General features: G+C 38.5%; 1 protein-coding gene across 2 annotated transcripts in view; it reads left to right on the forward strand.

The window, feature by feature from the left end:
* Positions 1-20,144, forward strand: part of rpgra (retinitis pigmentosa GTPase regulator a) — a 74,756-nt gene that overhangs the window by 12,199 nt on the left and 42,413 nt on the right. Inside the window, exons 3-11 of one of the 2 annotated variants that reach the window (XM_072260480.1) lie at positions 2,312-2,404; positions 2,822-2,884; positions 4,762-4,920; positions 6,686-6,835; positions 8,970-9,128; positions 11,423-11,578; positions 16,464-16,588; positions 17,096-17,287; positions 18,134-18,320. In XM_072260480.1, coding sequence (XP_072116581.1) covers positions 2,312-2,404; positions 2,822-2,884; positions 4,762-4,920; positions 6,686-6,835; positions 8,970-9,128; positions 11,423-11,578; positions 16,464-16,588; positions 17,096-17,287; positions 18,134-18,320 — 1,284 coding nt within the window. The remainder of the gene's footprint in view (positions 1-2,311; positions 2,405-2,821; positions 2,885-4,761; positions 4,921-6,685; positions 6,836-8,969; positions 9,129-11,422; positions 11,579-16,463; positions 16,589-17,095; positions 17,288-18,133; positions 18,321-20,144) is intronic. The other variant, XM_072260481.1, reaches the window with a different exon arrangement.

The raw sequence follows: 20,144 nt of genomic DNA on the forward strand, positions 1-20,144 counted from the left end.
TGGAACTTGATCTCAATAATTCTGTTTTACTACACACAAGTCCCCTTGCTAACTATTTATGATGTGAGTTTACATAATTGTAGAAGTAATTGAATGCGATAATTTCTTTTTTGGTCAAATACAGTAGAAAAACATTTGTCACCCTACTTTGTTCCTAGCTCCTAGACTTCCATCACAACGATGTCTCATGTCTCAGATTTCCATTAGGAGGTTTAATACCTAATTTCTAACTTTAGAACAAAATGTCTCTCTGTGACAGTTGCACCACCCTTTTATATTTCTAATGTTTGCTGTAAAACAATTAATTTCTGAGATGCAGTTGTAAATTCCATCACTTCTCAGTGTTCTACTGAAAGCAGTGGGTGGGAACTAATGCTGGAACCTGAGCCTCAGCACCTATGTTACATAATGGTATGGTGAACTAGCTGATGTTAGCTAGCAGCAAAGAAAGTAGATGGATTCCTGGCAACTTAAGAGACAAAGTGATTGATAAATTGGTTGGACTTCAATTTCCGGTTGACTTAATATACTTGCTTGAACTTGGAGAACATGGATGCCAGATAAGGACAGATTTGGACCTGCCTGTGATATAATTACCAGATAGTCTGCTGTTGTGTTGGTGTGTGGCCAAGTGGTTAAGGCGTTCGTCTAGTGATTTGAAGGTCGCTAGTTCGAGCCTTAGCTGAGGCAGCATGTGTGTCCTTGAGCAAGGCACTTAACCACACATTGCTCTGTGATGACACCGGTGCCAAGCTGTATGGGTCCTAATGCCCTTCCCTTGGACAACATCAGTGGCGTGGAGAGGGGAGACTTGCAGCATGGGCAACTGCTGATCTTCCATACAACCTTGGCCAGGCCTGCACCCTGGGAAACTTTCCAAGACGCAAATCTATGGTCTCATGAGACTAACGGATGCCTATATATATCTGCTGTCACGGTTTCACATCATTGAACAATAAAATAGCTGGGAACTCCTGTCTATGGATTGGGATCTCAACAAAAGTTAATCGTTTTAAGAGAAAGTAGGATTACAGTTGGATTGAAAAAATACATTTCCTGAGGATGTTGAAGGTCAACTGTTGAATTAACTGCTTTCCAGATTTTCATCTTTTTTTCATCTTTAAGATTCTCCATACTACTTGGACTTCCCGATGCAGAAAGTCTTCCATTTGTCATCTTTCCTAATATCTTTTAAGGGTTCAGCGTTCAATGCTTTTTGATAACGTTTGATTAAGTATGAAATAAATAAAAATGTTTGAGTTGAAAACATTTTTCTATGGTTTAATTTTTAGGCTTTTTTTATAGAGCAGTTTTTGTGTAATTCTTATTTAATTGAAAAAATATATTCGTAGGGCCATAGAGCAAGAAACAGACCCTTTGGCCCAACAGGCCCATTCTGACCAAGACTTCCATTGCCTATGCTTGGTCCATATCCCTCTATACCTATCCTATCTTTGTATTTGTCCATATACTTATTAAATGTTGTTTATGTACTTGCCTCAATTGCTTTCTTTGACAGCTCATTTCCTATACTGACCAATCTCTGGCCAAAAAGTCACCCCCAGGTTCCTATAAGTTTCTTTCCTCTCACTTTAAATATATGTCCTTTAGTCTTTGATATCCCAGCCTTGGGAAAATGCTATGCTTATTCACCCTGTCTATGGCTCTTGTAATTTTATACACCTCTTTAAGATCACCCCTCAGTCTCCTATGCTCTAATGAAAAGGGTTGCAACCTGCTCAACTTCTATCTATAACTCAGTTCTTCGAGTCTTGGAAACATCCTCATAAATCCCTTCTGCACTCTATTTCTAGCTTAGTGGCACCTACGTAACATAATATCTCAAATGTGTATTATTTCAAGAAAAATAATTGAGTGTTTAATTCCCCAAATGCATTTTGCTTGAGTATTTTATTCCCTAGCGCCTGCTATTGTTGCTCATGGTCAGTTGCTAGGTAATTTGGTGACCTGATCTTTTTTTTCCCATTTCCTTTTATAGAGAAGTGTTTATTCACATAGGAAGGGATGCTGCTTGTAGTTATGCAGTTCAATTGAACACCACTCTTTGAGAAGAATGAAAAACACTAGGGCAACAGATAGAGTTGGACCACTACAGCCTTGCTTGAGGGCTTTACACTGAACTGAATTAGTGATTCTGGGACCTAAACAGAAAAATTAGATAACTAGCTTTCGAATGCTAAATGATTAATATAGAAAAAAAATGCCAAGATATGTTCAATGTTAAAAACTGATCTGAAATATACAAACGTAGAATAAAGGGTAAAAGCAGGTGTTTGTTTTTTTTTGACAGAAAATGGCAAGTTGTATGTCTTTGGGAGCAACAACTGGGGTCAGCTGGGCTTGGGAACAAAGAACACTGTGAACAAACCTACGTGTGTAAAAGGTATGTACTTTGAATGGACACTCATTTGTATCATGGAAAAGGAGCAAGAGTAGGTTGTTTGGCCCTTTGAGTCTCCTCCACCATTCACTGTGATCACTTCAGAACCTAGTTTCTACCTTCTGCTCATAAGCAAGTTACCTGGATCCCGCGTTTCTGCCTAAGAATAAACGTCATACTCTTTGGCGATATATGTTTCATTATAAGAAAAACCAAGAACTGTTCTTATTCTGTGAGTGAAAGACCTCCATAGTTATTTATTGCACAATCACTCTGTTCATGTGAAAGAAATTAAATTATTCTATTGGGAGGAAATATTTATATTTTAACTATGTATTTCAGGTTGAAGAACTATATGATTTGTAGATTTAAAATGAGAGTACCTACAACGTTTCACTTTTAATAAATGCTTTGTTTTAGCGCTGAAATCAGAGAGAGTGAAACTTGCTGCCTGTGGGAGAAGTCATACGTTGGTCTGGACAGGTATGATAATTAACAGTTGATTCTGTTTTTTCAAGTACTGTATATAGTTATGAACATTGTGCTATAAATTTAGAAGATTTGTATTGTAAACCAATATTGATGTTAAAAATATACCAGTCATTTATTTTAATGTATTAAATCCTTATGTTTATGGGTCACCCATGGAACCACTTGTTTTGATTGGAATCTTCCCTTAATTAGTCTCTGTGCCCTTGCTTTGTACTATAGGGTAATAAGGTTGCCAGTCCCTCCTGGAGTGAAATAAAACGTTTATTTTCTCCCTGACATTTCTCTTTTAAAAAAAAATACTAGTGTGTATTTATTTTTTTCAGAATCTTATTTTTGTTGCTTCTTTGTTCCCACACCCACACTATTCTTAAACAGCTTCTTCCCCTCTGCCATCAGATTTCTAAATGATCTATGAACACTGCCTTGTTATTCTGTTTTCTCTTTTGTACTATTATTTTTGTAATTTATGTCTTTGCACTGTACTGTCAGAAAACAACAAATTTCACATCATGTATCTCTGATAATTCTGATTCTTCTGTTCCACTTCTTGATATATTGTTGTCACATGCACTGAGGTGCATCTTTTGTTGTATGATATCCAGACAGATCATTCCATAGATAATTACATAGAAGTAGAACAAAAGGAATAAAAAACAGAATATAGTGTTTCAGTTACAGAGAAAATGCAAGGTCCAAGGCAAGGTCTGTTCAGGAGCCTTATAACAGTGGGATGGAAGTTGTCCTTGAGTATGTTAATGTGTGTTTTCTGTATCTTCTATATCTTATAACATAGAACAGTGCAGCAGAGAACAGGCCCTTCGGCCTAGGATGTTGTGCTGGCTTTTTAACTTACTCTAAGATCAATTTAATCATTTCCTCCCATAAAGCCCTCCATTTTTCTTTCTTCCATGTGCTTATCTAAGAGCCTCTTAAATGTCCCTATGTATCTGCTTCTTCTACCACCTCTGGCAGCGTGTTCCATGTAGCTAACACTCTGCATATAGGGAAAACTTACCTCTGCTTTGAGTGTTTGAATCCAATGAAAATCAAGGAATAATCATATTTTCAGATCAGATAGATTGATGGAAGATGGTGGGGGGGGGGTGCAGATGGACCCTGATTATGTTAGTTGCTTTCACAAGGCATCAGGAAGTGCAGACAGTCAATGGAGGCAATATTGTTTTTTTTTGTGCTAGATTGGACGACATTCACAACTCTCCGCAATTTCTGCAGTCTTGGACATGTTAGTTATGTATCAGGCTGTGATGCATCCAGATAAGAAGTTTTCTATGCTGCATTTGTAGAAATTGATGAGGGTCATTGGTGATGTGACATATTTCCTTAGCCTTCTGATGAAGCAGAGGTGCTGATGTTCTTTCATAGCATCTATGTGGCTGGACTTGGACAAATTGTTGGTGATATTTGCACATAGGAACTTTAAGTTCTCAACAATCTCCACTTCAGTAATATTGATACAGACAGGAGTATGTACTCTGTCCTGCTTCCTGAAGTAAATATCAGCTCATTTATTTTCCTGACATTGAGGTTGAGGTTGTTGTCTTGACACTGTGCCACTAGGCTCTCTATCTCCTTCCTCTTTTCTGTTTCTCTGTTTGAGATCCAGCTTGCTATGGTGTCATTCTTTGTTGATTGGACTTGTTTCCGATGTTTAATGTTAATAACAGGTGATAATTTCACTGATTTTATATATATATATATATATAAGCAAAATCTTAAGATATAAAATAGCTACTCCCAACCATAGTTTATCACAAGGACCTTATACAAAGTAATCCAAAGTAATCACAATTAAAGGTGCATTTGCAAGGATTGTTTGTATATGCAATTGATGTCAATGTGTATTCCAGAGCAAGGAAACATATATGCTGCTGGTGACAATAGTGAAGGACAGTTGGGCCTGGGCACCAATGAAGAAAGAACAGCATTTCAACGTGTGGAGTATTTCAGGGATAAACAGAAGATTAAACAGCTGTCTGCTGGGTCAAATATTTCAGCAGCCTTAACTGGTGAGAGATATTTTTTTATAGATTAGATTAGATTATGAGGACACGCAGTCCTCTTTTATTGTCGTTTAGTAATGCATGCATTAAGAAATGATACAATGTTTTTCCAGAATGATATCACAGAGACACATGACAAACCAAGACTGAAAAACTGACAAAAACCACATAATTATAACATATAGTTACAACGGTGCAAAGCAATACCATAATTTGATAAGAACAGACCATGGGCACGGTAAAATCACAGAGTCTCTCGAAAGTCCCATCATCTCACGCAGACAGTAAACCTCCAGCGCCGCAAACTTGCCGATGCAGCATCCTGGAAGCATTCGACCATAGTCCGACTCCGTCCGTCCGAAATCTCCGAGCCTCCGACCAGCTCCTCGACACCAATGCACCGAGCACCATCTCTGCCGAGCGTTTGGACCCCAGCCCCGGCAACAAGCCATACGCAAGGCTGAGGATTTGGGGCCTTTCCTCCGGAGATTCTCAATCGCACAGTAGCAGCGGCAGCGAAGCAGGCATTTCAGAAGTTTCTCCAGATCTTCCTCCGTGCTTCTTCACGTCTGTCTCTATCAAATCAGGATTGTGCACGGCGTCCTACTTCACAGATATGGTATCAATTCGGAACGGCATTAGACAATGAGAAACTTCTCTTATCAGAGTTATTTATATTTAGGGGGCTTTGGTTTAAGGTAAGGGATAAGAAATCTAAATGAGGAATAATTTTTTTCACTCAAAGGGTGGTTGAAATCTAGCTGAGTGGCAGGCAGAGATTGGTGCTCTCACTCCATTTAATCACCATTGAGATGACAATTTGAAATACCATAGCATAGAAAGCCACGGACCACATGCTAAAAGATGTGATTAGCATAGGTAGGCTTTTGATGGCCTGCATGGACGTGGGTGAGATAAATGGTCTCTTTCTTTGCTGTATAATTCAATGACTCTGTGCTTTATCATTACTATAATGTGCCACTGATAGAGGTTGCCCAGGTTTTGGGAAGGTTATAGGCATGCTAATCAAATAAACCATTCTTTTGGAGATGAACCTTATTAACTTTATTGATTTTGTTTTGGACAAAGGGGAATGACTTTAAGTACTTGCGTAGAAATCACCTGAACATGTTCGATATAAGCTGTTGGTCTAGCCCTGTTTTGTTTTTTTTTTCTTGGGGTTTTTTTTTCTTTTTTTTCTTTTGGGTTTTTTTGTTTATATATATTTTTTCTTTTTATTTCTTTTTTAATGTTTAATCTCATTATGAGTTTGGAAGTCTTTTATATGTGTTACTTAAAATTCATTTTATATATGTTGATGAACATTTTTCTAATCTCTGTACCAACTTTGTTATTGAGTTTGTAATTTTGAAAAATTAATAAAAAGATTTAAAAAGAAAGAAAGAAATCACTGAATTCTTACAATTTATCAGGCATCGTTTCCATTAAATATGTTATAGATTAAATTGATTATTTTACTGCCTATGGGTTCTTCCTATTCATTAATTTCAAATCTACACTTTGCATATTTTGCAATTTCGTTCTTTGAGTTAGCTGTAATGGAATCTGTTAATGCAACAGTGTTTCCTCAATTATTTCTGACAATTAAGGAACTGAGACAATTGTGGAATTACTGTATATTGAATGTGTGATATCGTTTTTCTAAAGTTTTGGAAAACCAGTTTATTTAAAGTTGATGAATAACTTTTCATGAGCATTTTGTTTTTCTTCTGTTTTAATCATTTAGTTGAATGATGTTTTTCTTGTTTAGAGGATGGGAATCTCTTTATGTGGGGTGATAATTCTGAGGGACAAATCGGCCTTGATTCTGAAAGCAGTGTCAGTCTACCGCACCAAGTAGATGTGGGCAAGCCAGTCTCCTGGGTTTCCTGTGGATATTACCATTCTGCTCTTGTAACAGGTATTAATGATAGAAAATGCAAGGCAACAAGCTGATTATCACTTGTTTGCTTTAGTTAAGAACATAGGAACATTAGTAGGCTACATACTCTGCTATTGAGTTAGATCAAGATTGAACTGCATCTTTACTTAAAATACTTGCCATAGTACTACCTTTTAACACCCTTGATAAAAATTAACTTAGCTTAGGTGATTTTTTTTTGATGTGCAGTGCTCCATTGGTTTGTTATCCTAATTGACTCTGCTGGGGCAGGTGCAAACATGCAATGCAAAATAATGCTCAAACTTAGCTACTCAAATTAATTTTTAGCTTAAGCAGCATAAATTGTTGAGAAAAAGGTTACTTTTAGATAGGACTTAGATTTTATTTTTCTCTCATGCACTCACATGATTGTTCATAAGGATCAGCCTGGATATTTGTGTCACTATAAAACACTTCTTACTGTCTTGGTAAAGAGGCCAACATAACTAAAGACCCTACCCACCCTGGACATTTTCTTTTCTCCTCCCCTCCCATCTGGCAGAAGATACAAAAGCCGAAAAACATGTACCATCATGTTCAAGGACAGCTTTTATTCCTCTGTTATAAGATTATTGAACTGTTTTCCGGTATAAGATGGAATCTTGATCTCACAGTTTACCTTATTATCAATTTACATCTGCACTGCACTTTCTCTGTAATTGTAGCACTTTATTCTGCATTCTGTCATTGGTTTTCCTTCTACTTCCTCAATGTACTGATGTAAGGACATGATCTGTATGGATAATATTATAATATTGAATGTGAATACATGGAATTATATTACACAGCAGACAACAAGTAGAAGAATTTTAATTATATACAAATAATCTCACAGTGATGTATTAATAGGAAGGAAGGCTTAAAACTAAGCTTACTGTGTTTTATAACTGCACTGAATGTGCAAAGTAATATATTAATGTGTTTAACATTAAAAGGAATACATGTGCTGTGGTTCATATACATGAAAATAACTGGTAAATAACTACATAATTTTATGATTCTTTTTCATTACTCATTATTCCTGCTATATTTCCATCTATGAGAAATTTGCCTTGTATGGTGACTCACATGAAATACATTAATTCTAAGTTCCTAAAGCTATTGAATGGTGAAGTGTTAATTCTTAAAAAATGTATCTTCTGTTTCCCAAAAAAAAAATTAAAAAATTACTGGTTACTCTAAGTTTCTGGTGTTACAAGCCAAGAATAAGAAAATTTTAGATCTTGCCTGTGTCCAGTTGGAACTTCTGCTGATCTGGTGTTGGATATTGGACAAAATATCATGATTTAATGGGGGGTCAAGGGAAGTGGTTTCAAGTTAAAGCTGTGTGTTATTACTAAACATTTGTAAATAGACAGCTTGTGGATGCTGTTGCCAAGAGAGGAAACAAAGGAGTGGTAGAGATGAGAGTGTGGGCATGTGAAACAAAACCATTGTTGATGATTGTTTGGTTACAATTAATTAAAACAGGAATTGAGTAGTGAGTCTGACCCTATCCAGTTGGGCAGCCCTAGAGAAGAACTGGAAAGGGGTGAAGTGGTCAAAAGCTGCATATGGTTAGAGAAGGACAAGAGGAGAGAGATTACCTTTGTCAATATCTTAAAAGGGCCATCAGCCTGTGAGAATGTGAACGATGTGGTTTTTACAAGGAGATGGCACAGATTTGTGAGATTAAAATTCATTCAAGGACTTTGATGACGAAAGGAGATCAGAGATGGAGTGATAGTTCACAAAAACAGAAGCATCAAGATTTAATTATTTTTGGGTAGATGGCTGTTAACAATGGAGAGTGAGACAGACCAGAGCAGATGAAACCATTAGATATAACACAATGGCCAGGAGTCGAAGGTAATTAGTACTTTTATGGGAATAAAATACAGGTAGTAGGTGGTAGTCTTATGGACAGAATGAATTTACAGAAGACCTGAAGGGAGATAGGAGAGAAACTACATAAAGGTGAAATTTGCAGCTGGCGCACCATTAGAATTTTATCCAGGTAAATGGAATAAAGAAAGGAGGAACAGAGCAGATAGTCCTGATCTTAGTGACAAAATTAACATAGTAGGGGCATCTGTAACTGGACTGCCATAACACCATTATTGGTTCTTCACAGGTGATGGGCAGCTCTATACATTTGGAGAATCTGATAATGGAAAACTCGGATTATCACTTGATCAGCCAATAAATCATCGGATCCCACAGCTCGTCAATAATATACCAGGAAAAGTCATCCAAGTTTCATGTGGGGGTGGTCACACTATTGTTCTTACAGGTGTGTTGGAAAAATGAGATAAAAATACTGTCAGATTAATTGTGCACCAACATTTAAGTTTATCCAAATGTTACATTGTTAGTGATTTTAAAAAAAGTCACAATTTTTACTTAAAATTGTTTTCTAGATTTGTGTGAAACTACTGATTAACAGAAAAAGATTTTTGGGAAAAAAAATTTCACTAAATTTTACGATAAAACAGATGCATTTTAAAATCCTCATTTCTTTGTGCATTTGTTGAAGTATTGGAATTAGTGAAAATTGTTCCTCATGGAATTGAAATTGATGTTTGAATTACTTTATTACTTTGGTATTTCTGTAATCCAATTTTTCTGCCAGTTATTAGATATGATTCAATTAGCTCAACACTTTGTTACAATCACATTCAAATAAAAGACTGCTTATAACATATTCACTGGAATTATAGATGACTGATTTCCTGTCAATAGTCTCATTTTAAATTTTAAAATTGTTTGAATTAGACACTGATGTGCTGAGAGCAAACTTCTGAACAGAATAGGTGCATAATAGCCATTAAACAAAGCAGATACAAAGCCAATAAATACAAATTTTCCCAGGGTAGATTACAAATAGGACCAAACAATGGTAGTCTGACCATGCATCTTCCCTGATTTTGGGCCTCCTTGATTTTTCTAACCCAGTTCTTTTTGCCTTAGTGAAGTCCTCTATCATTAATTGTTTTCTTCTCCCTCTGTTGTCCTTTATAGAAACATTTGACCTGGTATCTGTGTATTTCATGCCAGTTAGCTATCCTTTTGATATTTTAATAGCAGTCTTGGAATATGTAAGTATCTTAGATAAACCAGCTCTTCCACTCTAAGCTTACTCAACTCCCTCTTTCAGCTACACTAAAGCTCCATAAAATTCCTTTTGTAAATAGAATGGCAAATAAGCAAATCCTTCAACTATCTCCCACTATCTCCACTTCGTGATTTTAAGTACCTGTGTAAAATATCCTTGCAATCTCTGAAGTTTGAAGAGAAGCAGTCTCAACACGTCTAGAATATTTACATAAATGAAGTCCCTTATCCCTGGAATCTCGTCAGGGCAGTTTCTTTAGCCTTTGTATCTTTCTTAAAGTGTGATACTCAGAACTGGACATAATACCCCATCTGTGGCTAAGCCATAATTTCGTAAGATTGATAGTGTCCTAGCTCCTATACTTTGTTTATCTATGTATTCATAAAGCATAATATTTTAAATTTAATAATGCAACCATATAACCCTAGATATTTTTGTTTTTGTGCTCTTTTAGTATTGTAAGCTCTAATTTTTATTAGCTCTTCTCATTCTTCCTACCAAATAGAGTCACAGAGTTATAGAACACTACAGCACAGAAGCAGGCCCTTTGGACCATCTAGCCTCTGCAAACTATTATTCTGCCTAGTCCCATTGACCAGTACCCAAACCATAACCCTCCAGACCCATGCCATCCATGTACTCAACCAAATTTCACTTAAATATTGAAATCAAACCTGCATCCACTGGCAGCATTTTCCACACTCTCACCACTCTCTGAATGAGAAAGCTGCCCTCATGTTCCCATTTAAGCATTTCACCTTTTGCTTTTAATCCATGACCCCGAGTTCTAGTCTCACCTAACCTCAGTGAAAAAAGCCTGTTTGCATTTACCCTATCTATACCCCTCATAATTTTGTATACCTCTCAATTCTCCCCAAATGTAGCATTTCACATTTCTTAGCAATATATTTCATATGATATCCATCTGCCCATTTCCACCAATCCGTTTAAAACTTATTGAGGTCCATAACTACATTTTTCATAGTTCAATCAGACCTCCATTTTTATTGTGCCCTGTGTACCCAATTCTAAGTCATTAATATATGCAAAATATATGGGGCAGCACCGTAGCATAGTGGTCAGCACATGGCTGTACAGCACTAGGGATAGGTGTTCAATTCCTGCTGCTCTTAGTACGTTCACCCCAGGACAGTGTAGGTTTCCTGTGCATGCTCTGGTTTGCTCCTGTATTTCACAGGCATACTGGTTAGTAGGTTAACTGGTCGCACGGGTGCAATTCAGCAGCGTGAGCTTGTTACCACACTGTATCTCTAAATAAAACAAACAAATAATTAAAAATTGTCCACACTGCTTCAAATCAAGTTTATATGTGGAATGATTTAACATCCTCTAATATCTAATGCAGTGTAACTTGATTTAAAATTTTGTTTGATGAAAGGCTAAATTGGCAATATTTACTTTTACATTTGTGAACAGCTTCACTCCATATCCTGTATTTGATCTTTCTGCAGAGGAAGATGTGTATGCATTTGGCTTTGGACAATTTGGTCAATTAGGACATGGCACATTCATTTTTGAGTCTTCATTGCCAAAGGTCATTGAAATTTTGAAGAAAAAAAATACACAGTTTATTTCATGTGGGGAGAATCATACTGCAGTAGTGACAGGTATGTAATGTGGTACCATTCCTTCATTGCTCCCATGTATTCAATATACCGTATTTTTTCTATTTGTGGATCCTTAATTGTCACTGCATCCCCCATGTCAGTGGCAGCATCAATGTGGAGACCAAGCTTTGCTGATGCAAATCCCACCAGAGTTGGTGAGGGCAGGGGTGGGGTGGGGTGTCTCTGGCATTCAAAAACATTAAAAGACTAAGTAAAAAATGTAAATTACATGTTGTGTGCTATATAATATTTGCTGTGTTCCCTTGTGGCAATTACTCTGTTCCGGGTTCATTTCCCACTGCTGCCTGTAAGGAGTTTGTACACGCTCCCTGTGACTGCATGGATTTCCTCCATGTATTTTGGTTTTTTCTCACAGTCTAAAGACATATCAGTTGGTAGGCTAATTGGTCATTGTAAATTGTCCAGTGATTAGGCTGGGGTTAAAATGGGTGATTGCTGAGTGGCACAGCTCGAAGAGCCAGAAGTGCCTACTCCACACTGTATCTTAATAATAAATATCATGCAGTGATAGATACAGAAATAAAAGTGATGTATCGATGGTTGCAAATTGTGATCTGCAATCCACTCTCTGGCACATACCAAAGTCTGTATCAGAGGAAGGATTCAGACATAAAGCTCTGGGTCTTGTTTCCTTTCTTTTGTTTCTGTTTCCAAAGCAAGAGTGTTGTCTTCAAAGAGCATATTCCCTCATACACTTGGTCATCCGTTTATCTTGGATCAATATTTCTAGTTTCTGATGTCTGTGTAACCCTCATGTTTTCATTGAAGATAACCTTAAATAATTTCCTCTGGCTCCCCCAAGTCCTCAGTCCGTGACTAACATGGATGTATTGCTGTTATTTCGGTAGGTTTTCATTAAACATTTAAAAACAATGTCCTGTCCATCATGGCTGATGTTCAATGATCATTCACACAATCTAATGACATCAGTTTTAAAGACACTTCTTACAACTATGCAATTGTGATGCCAGCAGCAATAAGTATGGAGGTGGATAGGTTCATTTTCAGAGCTGAGCAAGTAAAGGTTTCAAAGGTACATTTAATGTCAGAGAAATGTATACAACGTACATCCTGAAATACTTTTTCTTCGCAATCATTCACGAAAAACAGAAGAGTGCCCCCAAAGAATGAATGACAGTTAAATGTTAGAACTCCAAAGTCCCTCCCAGCTCTCCTCCCTTCTGTGTGTAGGGCGATTTCCCCCTCCCCCACCAGCAAAAAAAAGCATCGGCACCCGCCGCTGAGCACTCAAGCGTGCAGCAAAGCAACAGCAAAGACACAGACTTGCAGTACCCCAAAGACTACTCGTTCACCTGGTATTCGACATACCACAGGCTGTGTGTGTGTCTCTGTGTCTCTCTCTCTCTCTCTCTCTCTCTCTCTCTCTCTCTATCTCTCTCTCTCTCTATCTCTCTCTCTCTCTATCTCTCTATCTCTCTCTATCTCTCTCTCTCTCTCTCTCTCTCCCCCTCTCTCCTAATAAGGGAGAAAGAGATGTCTCCGTTTCACAGCGAGAGGGGAGACATAACAAACAACTCGCTGGTTTACGATGTTAAAAGTCCATGGTGTTGCTTTTTCTGAGCTCTGTGCTCAAAGATTTCAGGTCTCTGGGCACACAGCCTTAGATCTTCCAATTCCCACAACATACCGATGTCCTGCCAGGACACCGACCTTCGATTCCGCCCCCCCGTCTCCAGAGCCACGAAATCTTGGACCTCTGAAGGTGAGCAAAGCTCTTAGGCCACGCCTTTGGCATGTCAAATAACGGCCAGTCGTGAAACTCCGAGAACGGGTCCCATTACCGCAAAGAACCGTAGTCAACGTGTAACTCTAGATCTGGGTCTTCATAAGAACCCTGAAAGGGAAAAATAGAGATATTAAAGATAGAAATAGAGCTGTTTCTGAAGATGCAAGCAAAGGAGTTGCTGTTAGGCGCCATTGACTCTCCTAAGGACACCTTCACAGAAAAAGTACAAATGCAAATTGAAAATAGCTGAGCCAAACTTGTTCATTGCAAAACATTATGTTCCAACTAATTATGTACAATTTGAGGCTCCCAGTAAAATACAGAAATCAAATATTTACTTTCATATATTACTTGCAGTAAGATGTATCAAAACCAATGCAAGAATCCAACTCATTTGGAAATTATCAGAGCAGCACAATAATTATCAGAGTTTGAGAATGATTAACAAAGAGGAGGACAATAACCTTGATGTCCTTTGCACTGTCCATTATGAATATAAGGCGATGATTGGAATGTTCAGAACATTGGAACATAGCAGTAACATGCTGTGCAAATGCAGCAATATGGAGAGGGTCCGACTTGATTAACATATAAGGTGTTTGGAATATAAGCCATTTGACAAGTATCTCTGTGAAACTGGTCACCTGACCTAAAAAGTCAGACAAATACCAATTGTTAGAAAAATAACTGCTGGTTTCTAGGCCAGATGCTTGAGCCCAATAAATGAAAACCTTTTGCCGAGCATATTCCATTAATGCTTCACCTGACAATTTACTGTTCTGTGAAGCAGCAACTTGAAAGTAAGTATACCATAAGACCAAAAATAAAGGAACAGAAGTCGGCCATTTGGCCCATCGAGTCTGCTCTGCCATTTTATCATGAGCTGATCCATTCTCCCATTTAGTCCCACTCCCCCGCCTTCTCACCATAACCTTTGATGTCCTGGCTATTCAGATACCTATCAATCTCTGCCTTAAATACACCCAATGACTTGGCCTCCACTGTTGCCTGATCCTACTATTCTTGCCTTTGCCAGCACGTGGCACAGGTAGCAATCCTGAGATTACTACCCTGGAGGTCCTGCTTCTCAGCTTCCTTCCTAACTCCTGGAAATCTCTCTTCAGGACCTCCTCCCTTTTTCTATCTATGTCATTGGTACCAATATGTACCAAGACAGCTGGCTGCTCGCCCTCTCCCTTCAGAATATTCTGGACCCGACCTGAGACATCCCATACCCTGGCACCTGGGAGGCAACACTCTATGCGGGTATCTCTATCAGGCTCACAGAATCTCCTGTCTGTTCCCCTGACTATGGAATTCCCAATGACTACCGCATTCCTCTTCTCCCTCCTTCCCTCCTGCACAACAGCGCCAGGCTCAGTGCCAGAGACCCGGTCACTGTGGCCGTCCCCTGTCAGGTCATCCCCCTCAACAGCATCCAATACGAGATACTTGTTTCTGAGAGGGGCAGCCATAGGGGTGCTCTCCACTATCCGGGCATTTTCCTTCCCTCTCCTGACAGTCACCCAGTTTTCTGACCCCTGTAGCCTAGGGATAACTATCTCCCTGTAGCTCCTGTCTATCACCTCTTCACTTTCCCTAATAAGCAGTAGGTCATCAAGCTGTAGCTCCAGATCCCTAACATGGTCTCTGAGGAGCTGCATCTCGATGCACCTGGCGCAGATGTGGCCATCAGGGAGGCTGGAGGTCTCCCAGGATTCCCACATCTGACACCCTGAACAAAGCACTAGCCCTGCAGACATGCTACCTAATTCTACAGGAATGAAACAAGGAAAAATAAGTCTACTCACCCACTTACCTTGCCAAACACACAAACGTTTTAAAGTGTTAGCTCGTACTGTTAGCTGTGTGAGCCCTGCTGTTCCTCTGTCTGTCCGGGCTGATTCGCCAAGGGGAAAAAAAAGAGTTGGTGCCTCGCTCTCGCCTCTTTACGTTACCACCTTAGCCCGTTAAGCCAAAGCCCTGCACTCTACTGTCACTCACTCCGCTGCCTGCTCCGACCACTGCCTGCTGTATAGGGTGGTCTCCTTTTTAAACTCTCCGCGCTGTCCTGTCGACGTCATGCGCCTGCGCAGTCTCGTCCTGCTTGTACTCGAAGAAGTTTTTTTAAAAAAACTGCCTTCCTTCAGAAATTAGCTCTCAGGCCTCCCTTCTTGTCCTGATCCAAAAAACATATGGTTTGAAATGATGTTTTAAATTACAAAATAAATGTTGCCTGTTGCTCTTAACTCTGAGGCCCACTGTCTTTTCTCCTTTCCTTATTTTTGTCACTAGGCACTTTGTTCTTCAGGTTTTGTACCCTATTAGCTGTTAGCAGTGGAATTTTACATTTTTCTATTATTGATCAGTTGGCATGTTTATAGCCCAGTGGCTGCAGTTGGTGCAGTATGGACAAGACAGTTTCTCTCACATTGGGAAGTAATAGCTCTATCTAGTTACATTTTGATTTAACTCTGTGGTAATTTCTCAAAACTTCCTTTTGAAGAATTGAGCAGTGATCACATTTCTCTTAAAAAGTTATAGAGTAGTGTCATTTTACTCACCTTGCTATAATATATGGTAGCAGATGTTTATCATTATTTTTTATTGCTTATACAGTATATTATGTTCTCCAGATTGGTCCTGAGATTTGGGGAATCATCCTTTGAGAAGAGATTAAGCAGTCTGGGCATATGTTTTCTAGAATTTAGAAGAATGCTGAGTGTGCTGATGAAGCATCATTCTTTTGGGGCTTGAAAGGATTGGTACAGCCTTTCTTCCTGCTGGGGTGTGTAGAGTGAATGTCACAGTTTCAAAATAAGAAGTCAAATATTCAGGACTGGAATGATATGAAATGTCTTCACCTGGATGGTATTGAAATTTTGGATTTCTCTACCCAAGAGAACTGTAGAGGCTTGGTCAATGAGTATATTCAAGTCAAAGATCACTAGGTTTTGGGATATTAAGTAAATCAGATATCCGAGTGTAAGACAAGAAATTAGTGCCTAGATAAAAGATGAGCCATGATCTTAGTGAATGGCAGAGGTGAAGGTGTTGCTGAATGGCCAACTGTTGCTTTTATTTATATTTTTATTTTTATTTATTTTCCATGGGTAGGTAATGGTCTTTTGTATACCTTTGGTGATGGGCGACATGGCAAGTTGGGACTTGGGGAAGAGAATTTTACCAATCAATTCAAACCTACGCTTTGCACCAGATTTTTGAAGTTGGCGGTCAAATCGGTATGTATTTTAAAACACTTGATATTGACACTTACACAACTGTGGAGGTTGCATCATTGTATAACTGAGATTGATGCATGTTTGCTCTGCAAGGGATATGAGGCTTGCGACCCTAGGTATTGGTTAGGTGACAACACACTTCTTTTACTGTTGTGTGGAATATATTGGTAATTTATGATTCTTGGGTTATTATTTCATTTCATAGTAAATGAAAAGTTCATGCTTCTGCCGACAGAGTTTCTAGAATATAGTGTTGTGAGTGAAATGATTTTTTGCTTTATGTCTAAAATGTTCCGTAGCAGAGCCTCTAAAACTTCCTTTGGGGCTGCAGGTGACATTTTAATTGGTTAATTCAAAAGAAGAATCAAATCTATTGAGAACGATACAGTAGGACCAGTGCTGCTATTCATTGTATTCTTCCAGTTTCAATAAAAACAATCATGCTCAAAGTTTTAGCGTGTTCCATATTCTAAGTACTACTATTGTTTTTCTTGGCTGTTTTAATAGGTTGCCTGTGGAGGATGCCATATGCTTGTGCTTGCCACCCCCCGGCCAAAAGATTCAGAAAATGTTATGATTGAAAGTGATGACTTAAACAAGAATTATTTAACTGATACCTATTCCATGACAATGGGTGATTTATCTACAGCTAGCACATTCCATCGATCATTATCGGCACGTATCAGGCGTCGAGAAAGGGTACATGTTGAAACTGTATTTGTTATCCGATGAAATATAATTGAACCTTTAATTCTTGTTCTTTAGTCGCAAATGGTTTTCCAGTGATTGAAAGATGCAAAACCAAATGCTGCAGACAAGACTCAGTGTAAGAGATTTGGAACAGTGTGGATGAGGCAGTCAAATTAGCAAACAAAATCATATTAGGTGAATAAATGTAGAAAATAGAATAAGGTATTATGGGAGCAATACGCACAAAAATGCTGGACTGCTGAAGGGTTTTGGCCCGAAATGTCAACTGTGCTTTTTCCCATAGATGCTGCCTGGCCTGCTGATTTCCGGCAGCATTTTGTGTGTGTTGCTCGGATTTCCAGCATCTGCAGATTTTCTCTGGGTTTAAGGTGATATGGGAACACAATTTAAGTTAAAATTGATTGCATGCAGGGTGATAGCTGATGCTGACTATTCAGACCAAGTGGTCTGTTTCTGTATCTGTATTTCTGTAACAGGTTTATGGGCAGTTTTCTTTTGCAAAGAAAGGAAAACCCAGAATGTACCTAGACTCCTTAACATCTCTTTTGAATATGACTTTACATTAGAAGAAAGAGGAATGGGAGAGAATGTTTCCCTTAAGAGACTTGTCGACTGCCTTCTGCCAGAAACAGTGACTGAATGTTGAATGTGTGGGAGTTCCAGAGGTTTTCAAGATAATAATAGCAGCTTACACAAATTTTATTGGACCAAGTAAAAATTAATTGATTACATTGTAGTTATTTGTTCATCATCATTCCTTTAGAGTACTGATCTACAGCTCTAGATTTAAATTATAATATGGAAAATTTTATTTACATACAGTTTTGTTTCCAGGAAAGATCTCCAGAGCAGTTTGGTCAGATGGTACATACATTGCCTCCAATTGGAACCAGTTTCGTAAAATCTTTCCACACCGGCAGTAGGACAATTCCTGGAGTGAAGGACATTGAAAAAGAACTCATTGCCTCAAAGCCAACTATTAATGTTCAGCTTTATAACGAATCACCATTATCCAACACAGGTAATGTACATTCTGGATTTTCAATGTCCTTTGTATTTTGTTTTGTAATTATAGGTAATTATTTTGTCTCTTCTATTTGTACTTCTTTTTAACTGATCCTTTGCTTCTTGTTCCAGTGCTACCTGCTTTTGCCTTGCACTATTTTTTCTTGTTTTTTTTCTATTTTTTTATTCTCTGCTGCCTTCCACCAAACCATAAACTTGCCTTTTGCTCTCTCTTACTCTACAAGCTTCCCCTAATGTTTAAAAAAAGGTTACCTCTACTCTCCCCAGTTCCTAAGAGAGGTCGCTGTTGAAGCATTAATTCTAATTCTGTCTCCATAAATACTGCCTGACGTGCTGAGTATTTCTAGCATTTCTGTTTTTATCAACTGCACTCCTGATAATAATATGTATTGCATTGTAAGTAAAATTGTGTGAAATTACAGCAATTTTGAACGTGTTTTGGGAATTACATTTTATATTTCTCATTTCTGAAGTATGCAGAGTGATGCAATGCTGTAGACTCGCTAAAGGGTTAATACATGTTAACTGTGGGTGTCTGTGTTGCAGGGAACTGCTAGAATCAACCACTCTCAGATAGGTAAATTCCAGACTGATATCTGTCACTGTTCTCCACAAGGAGGTTATTGGCAGAGACTGACTGAGGTGGGATTAGCCATGGGATTAATCCTCTAACCTATGCCAGCTAGTTAATGTGTAGCATTAAATTCAAAGTTCACAGGTTCATTTATTATCAAGGTATACGAGTCTGAAGTTCTTTTTCTCCAGGTAGCCATGAAACCAAGAAAGAAAAGAAAGGCAGCACGGTTATCAACCCCCACATCCCTCCACCTAGCACAAAAAAGCAAACAAAAACGGAATGGGCTCATCGACTCCCAAACACCTGCACACAAAAAACAAGAAAGTTTGTGTGAAAAACACAGTATACAAAAAACCCATAAGACTGAAGAAAGACCACATCCAAAATGCAGAAAATCTGGGCAACTTTCTTCCTCTCCATAGCAGCAATCTCACCATCAATAAAAAGGCAGTCTCCCTTCCCTGTGCAGAGTGATCTCACCAGTGATAAAAGGCAGCCTTCCCTCTCCGTGCAGAGCGATCTCCCTGCGATTTAAAAAGGCAGGCTCCCCTCTCCGTACAGAGCGATCTCACCAGTGATAAAAGGCAGCCTTCCCACTCCGTGCAGAGCGATCTCCCTGCGATTTAAAAAGGCAGGCTCCCCTCTCCGTACAGAGCGATCTCACCAGTGATAAAAGGCAGTCTTCCCTCTCCATGCAGAGCCATCTCACCAGCGATTTTTAAAAAAAGGCAGTCTCCCCTCTGCACGCAGAGTGAGCCCCCAGAGGTAAAAAGGCAGTCTCTCCTTTTTAATGTTTTTAGTGTTATAGTTATTTCATAATATTAATGTTTCTCTTTTCTTTGCTTTAAAATTTAATAATATTTTTTAAAATATTCAAAGCAATTGATAGTCTTTGATTGGGAGATATGCAGACACAGTAGAACTTTATTCTGGCTTACTTCTGTCCTTTACGTCTGAGTTATTGTTCTCAAACAATCTTTTTGACAAATAATTCAGAATTTCTAGGTTAATTTATTGTGATATATATCTTTAAAAAAAGTTGAAGTAATGTCCTATGAAATTAATTAGTTTGGAACTTGTTTTTCATGTATGGCATAGCCATTAAATCAACAGAACCATTAAACTATGATATACCAAGAGCTTATTATTTGTGTAACTCATACAAAAGGCTGGAGGAGCACAGGAGGAGAGGCAGATCTATGGAGAGGAATAAACAGTCTGCATTTCGGGCCGAGTCCCTTC

Source organism: Mobula birostris, chromosome 6 (genome assembly GCF_030028105.1).
Source record: "Mobula birostris isolate sMobBir1 chromosome 6, sMobBir1.hap1, whole genome shotgun sequence".
Taxonomy (NCBI): domain Eukaryota; kingdom Metazoa; phylum Chordata; class Chondrichthyes; order Myliobatiformes; family Myliobatidae; genus Mobula; species Mobula birostris.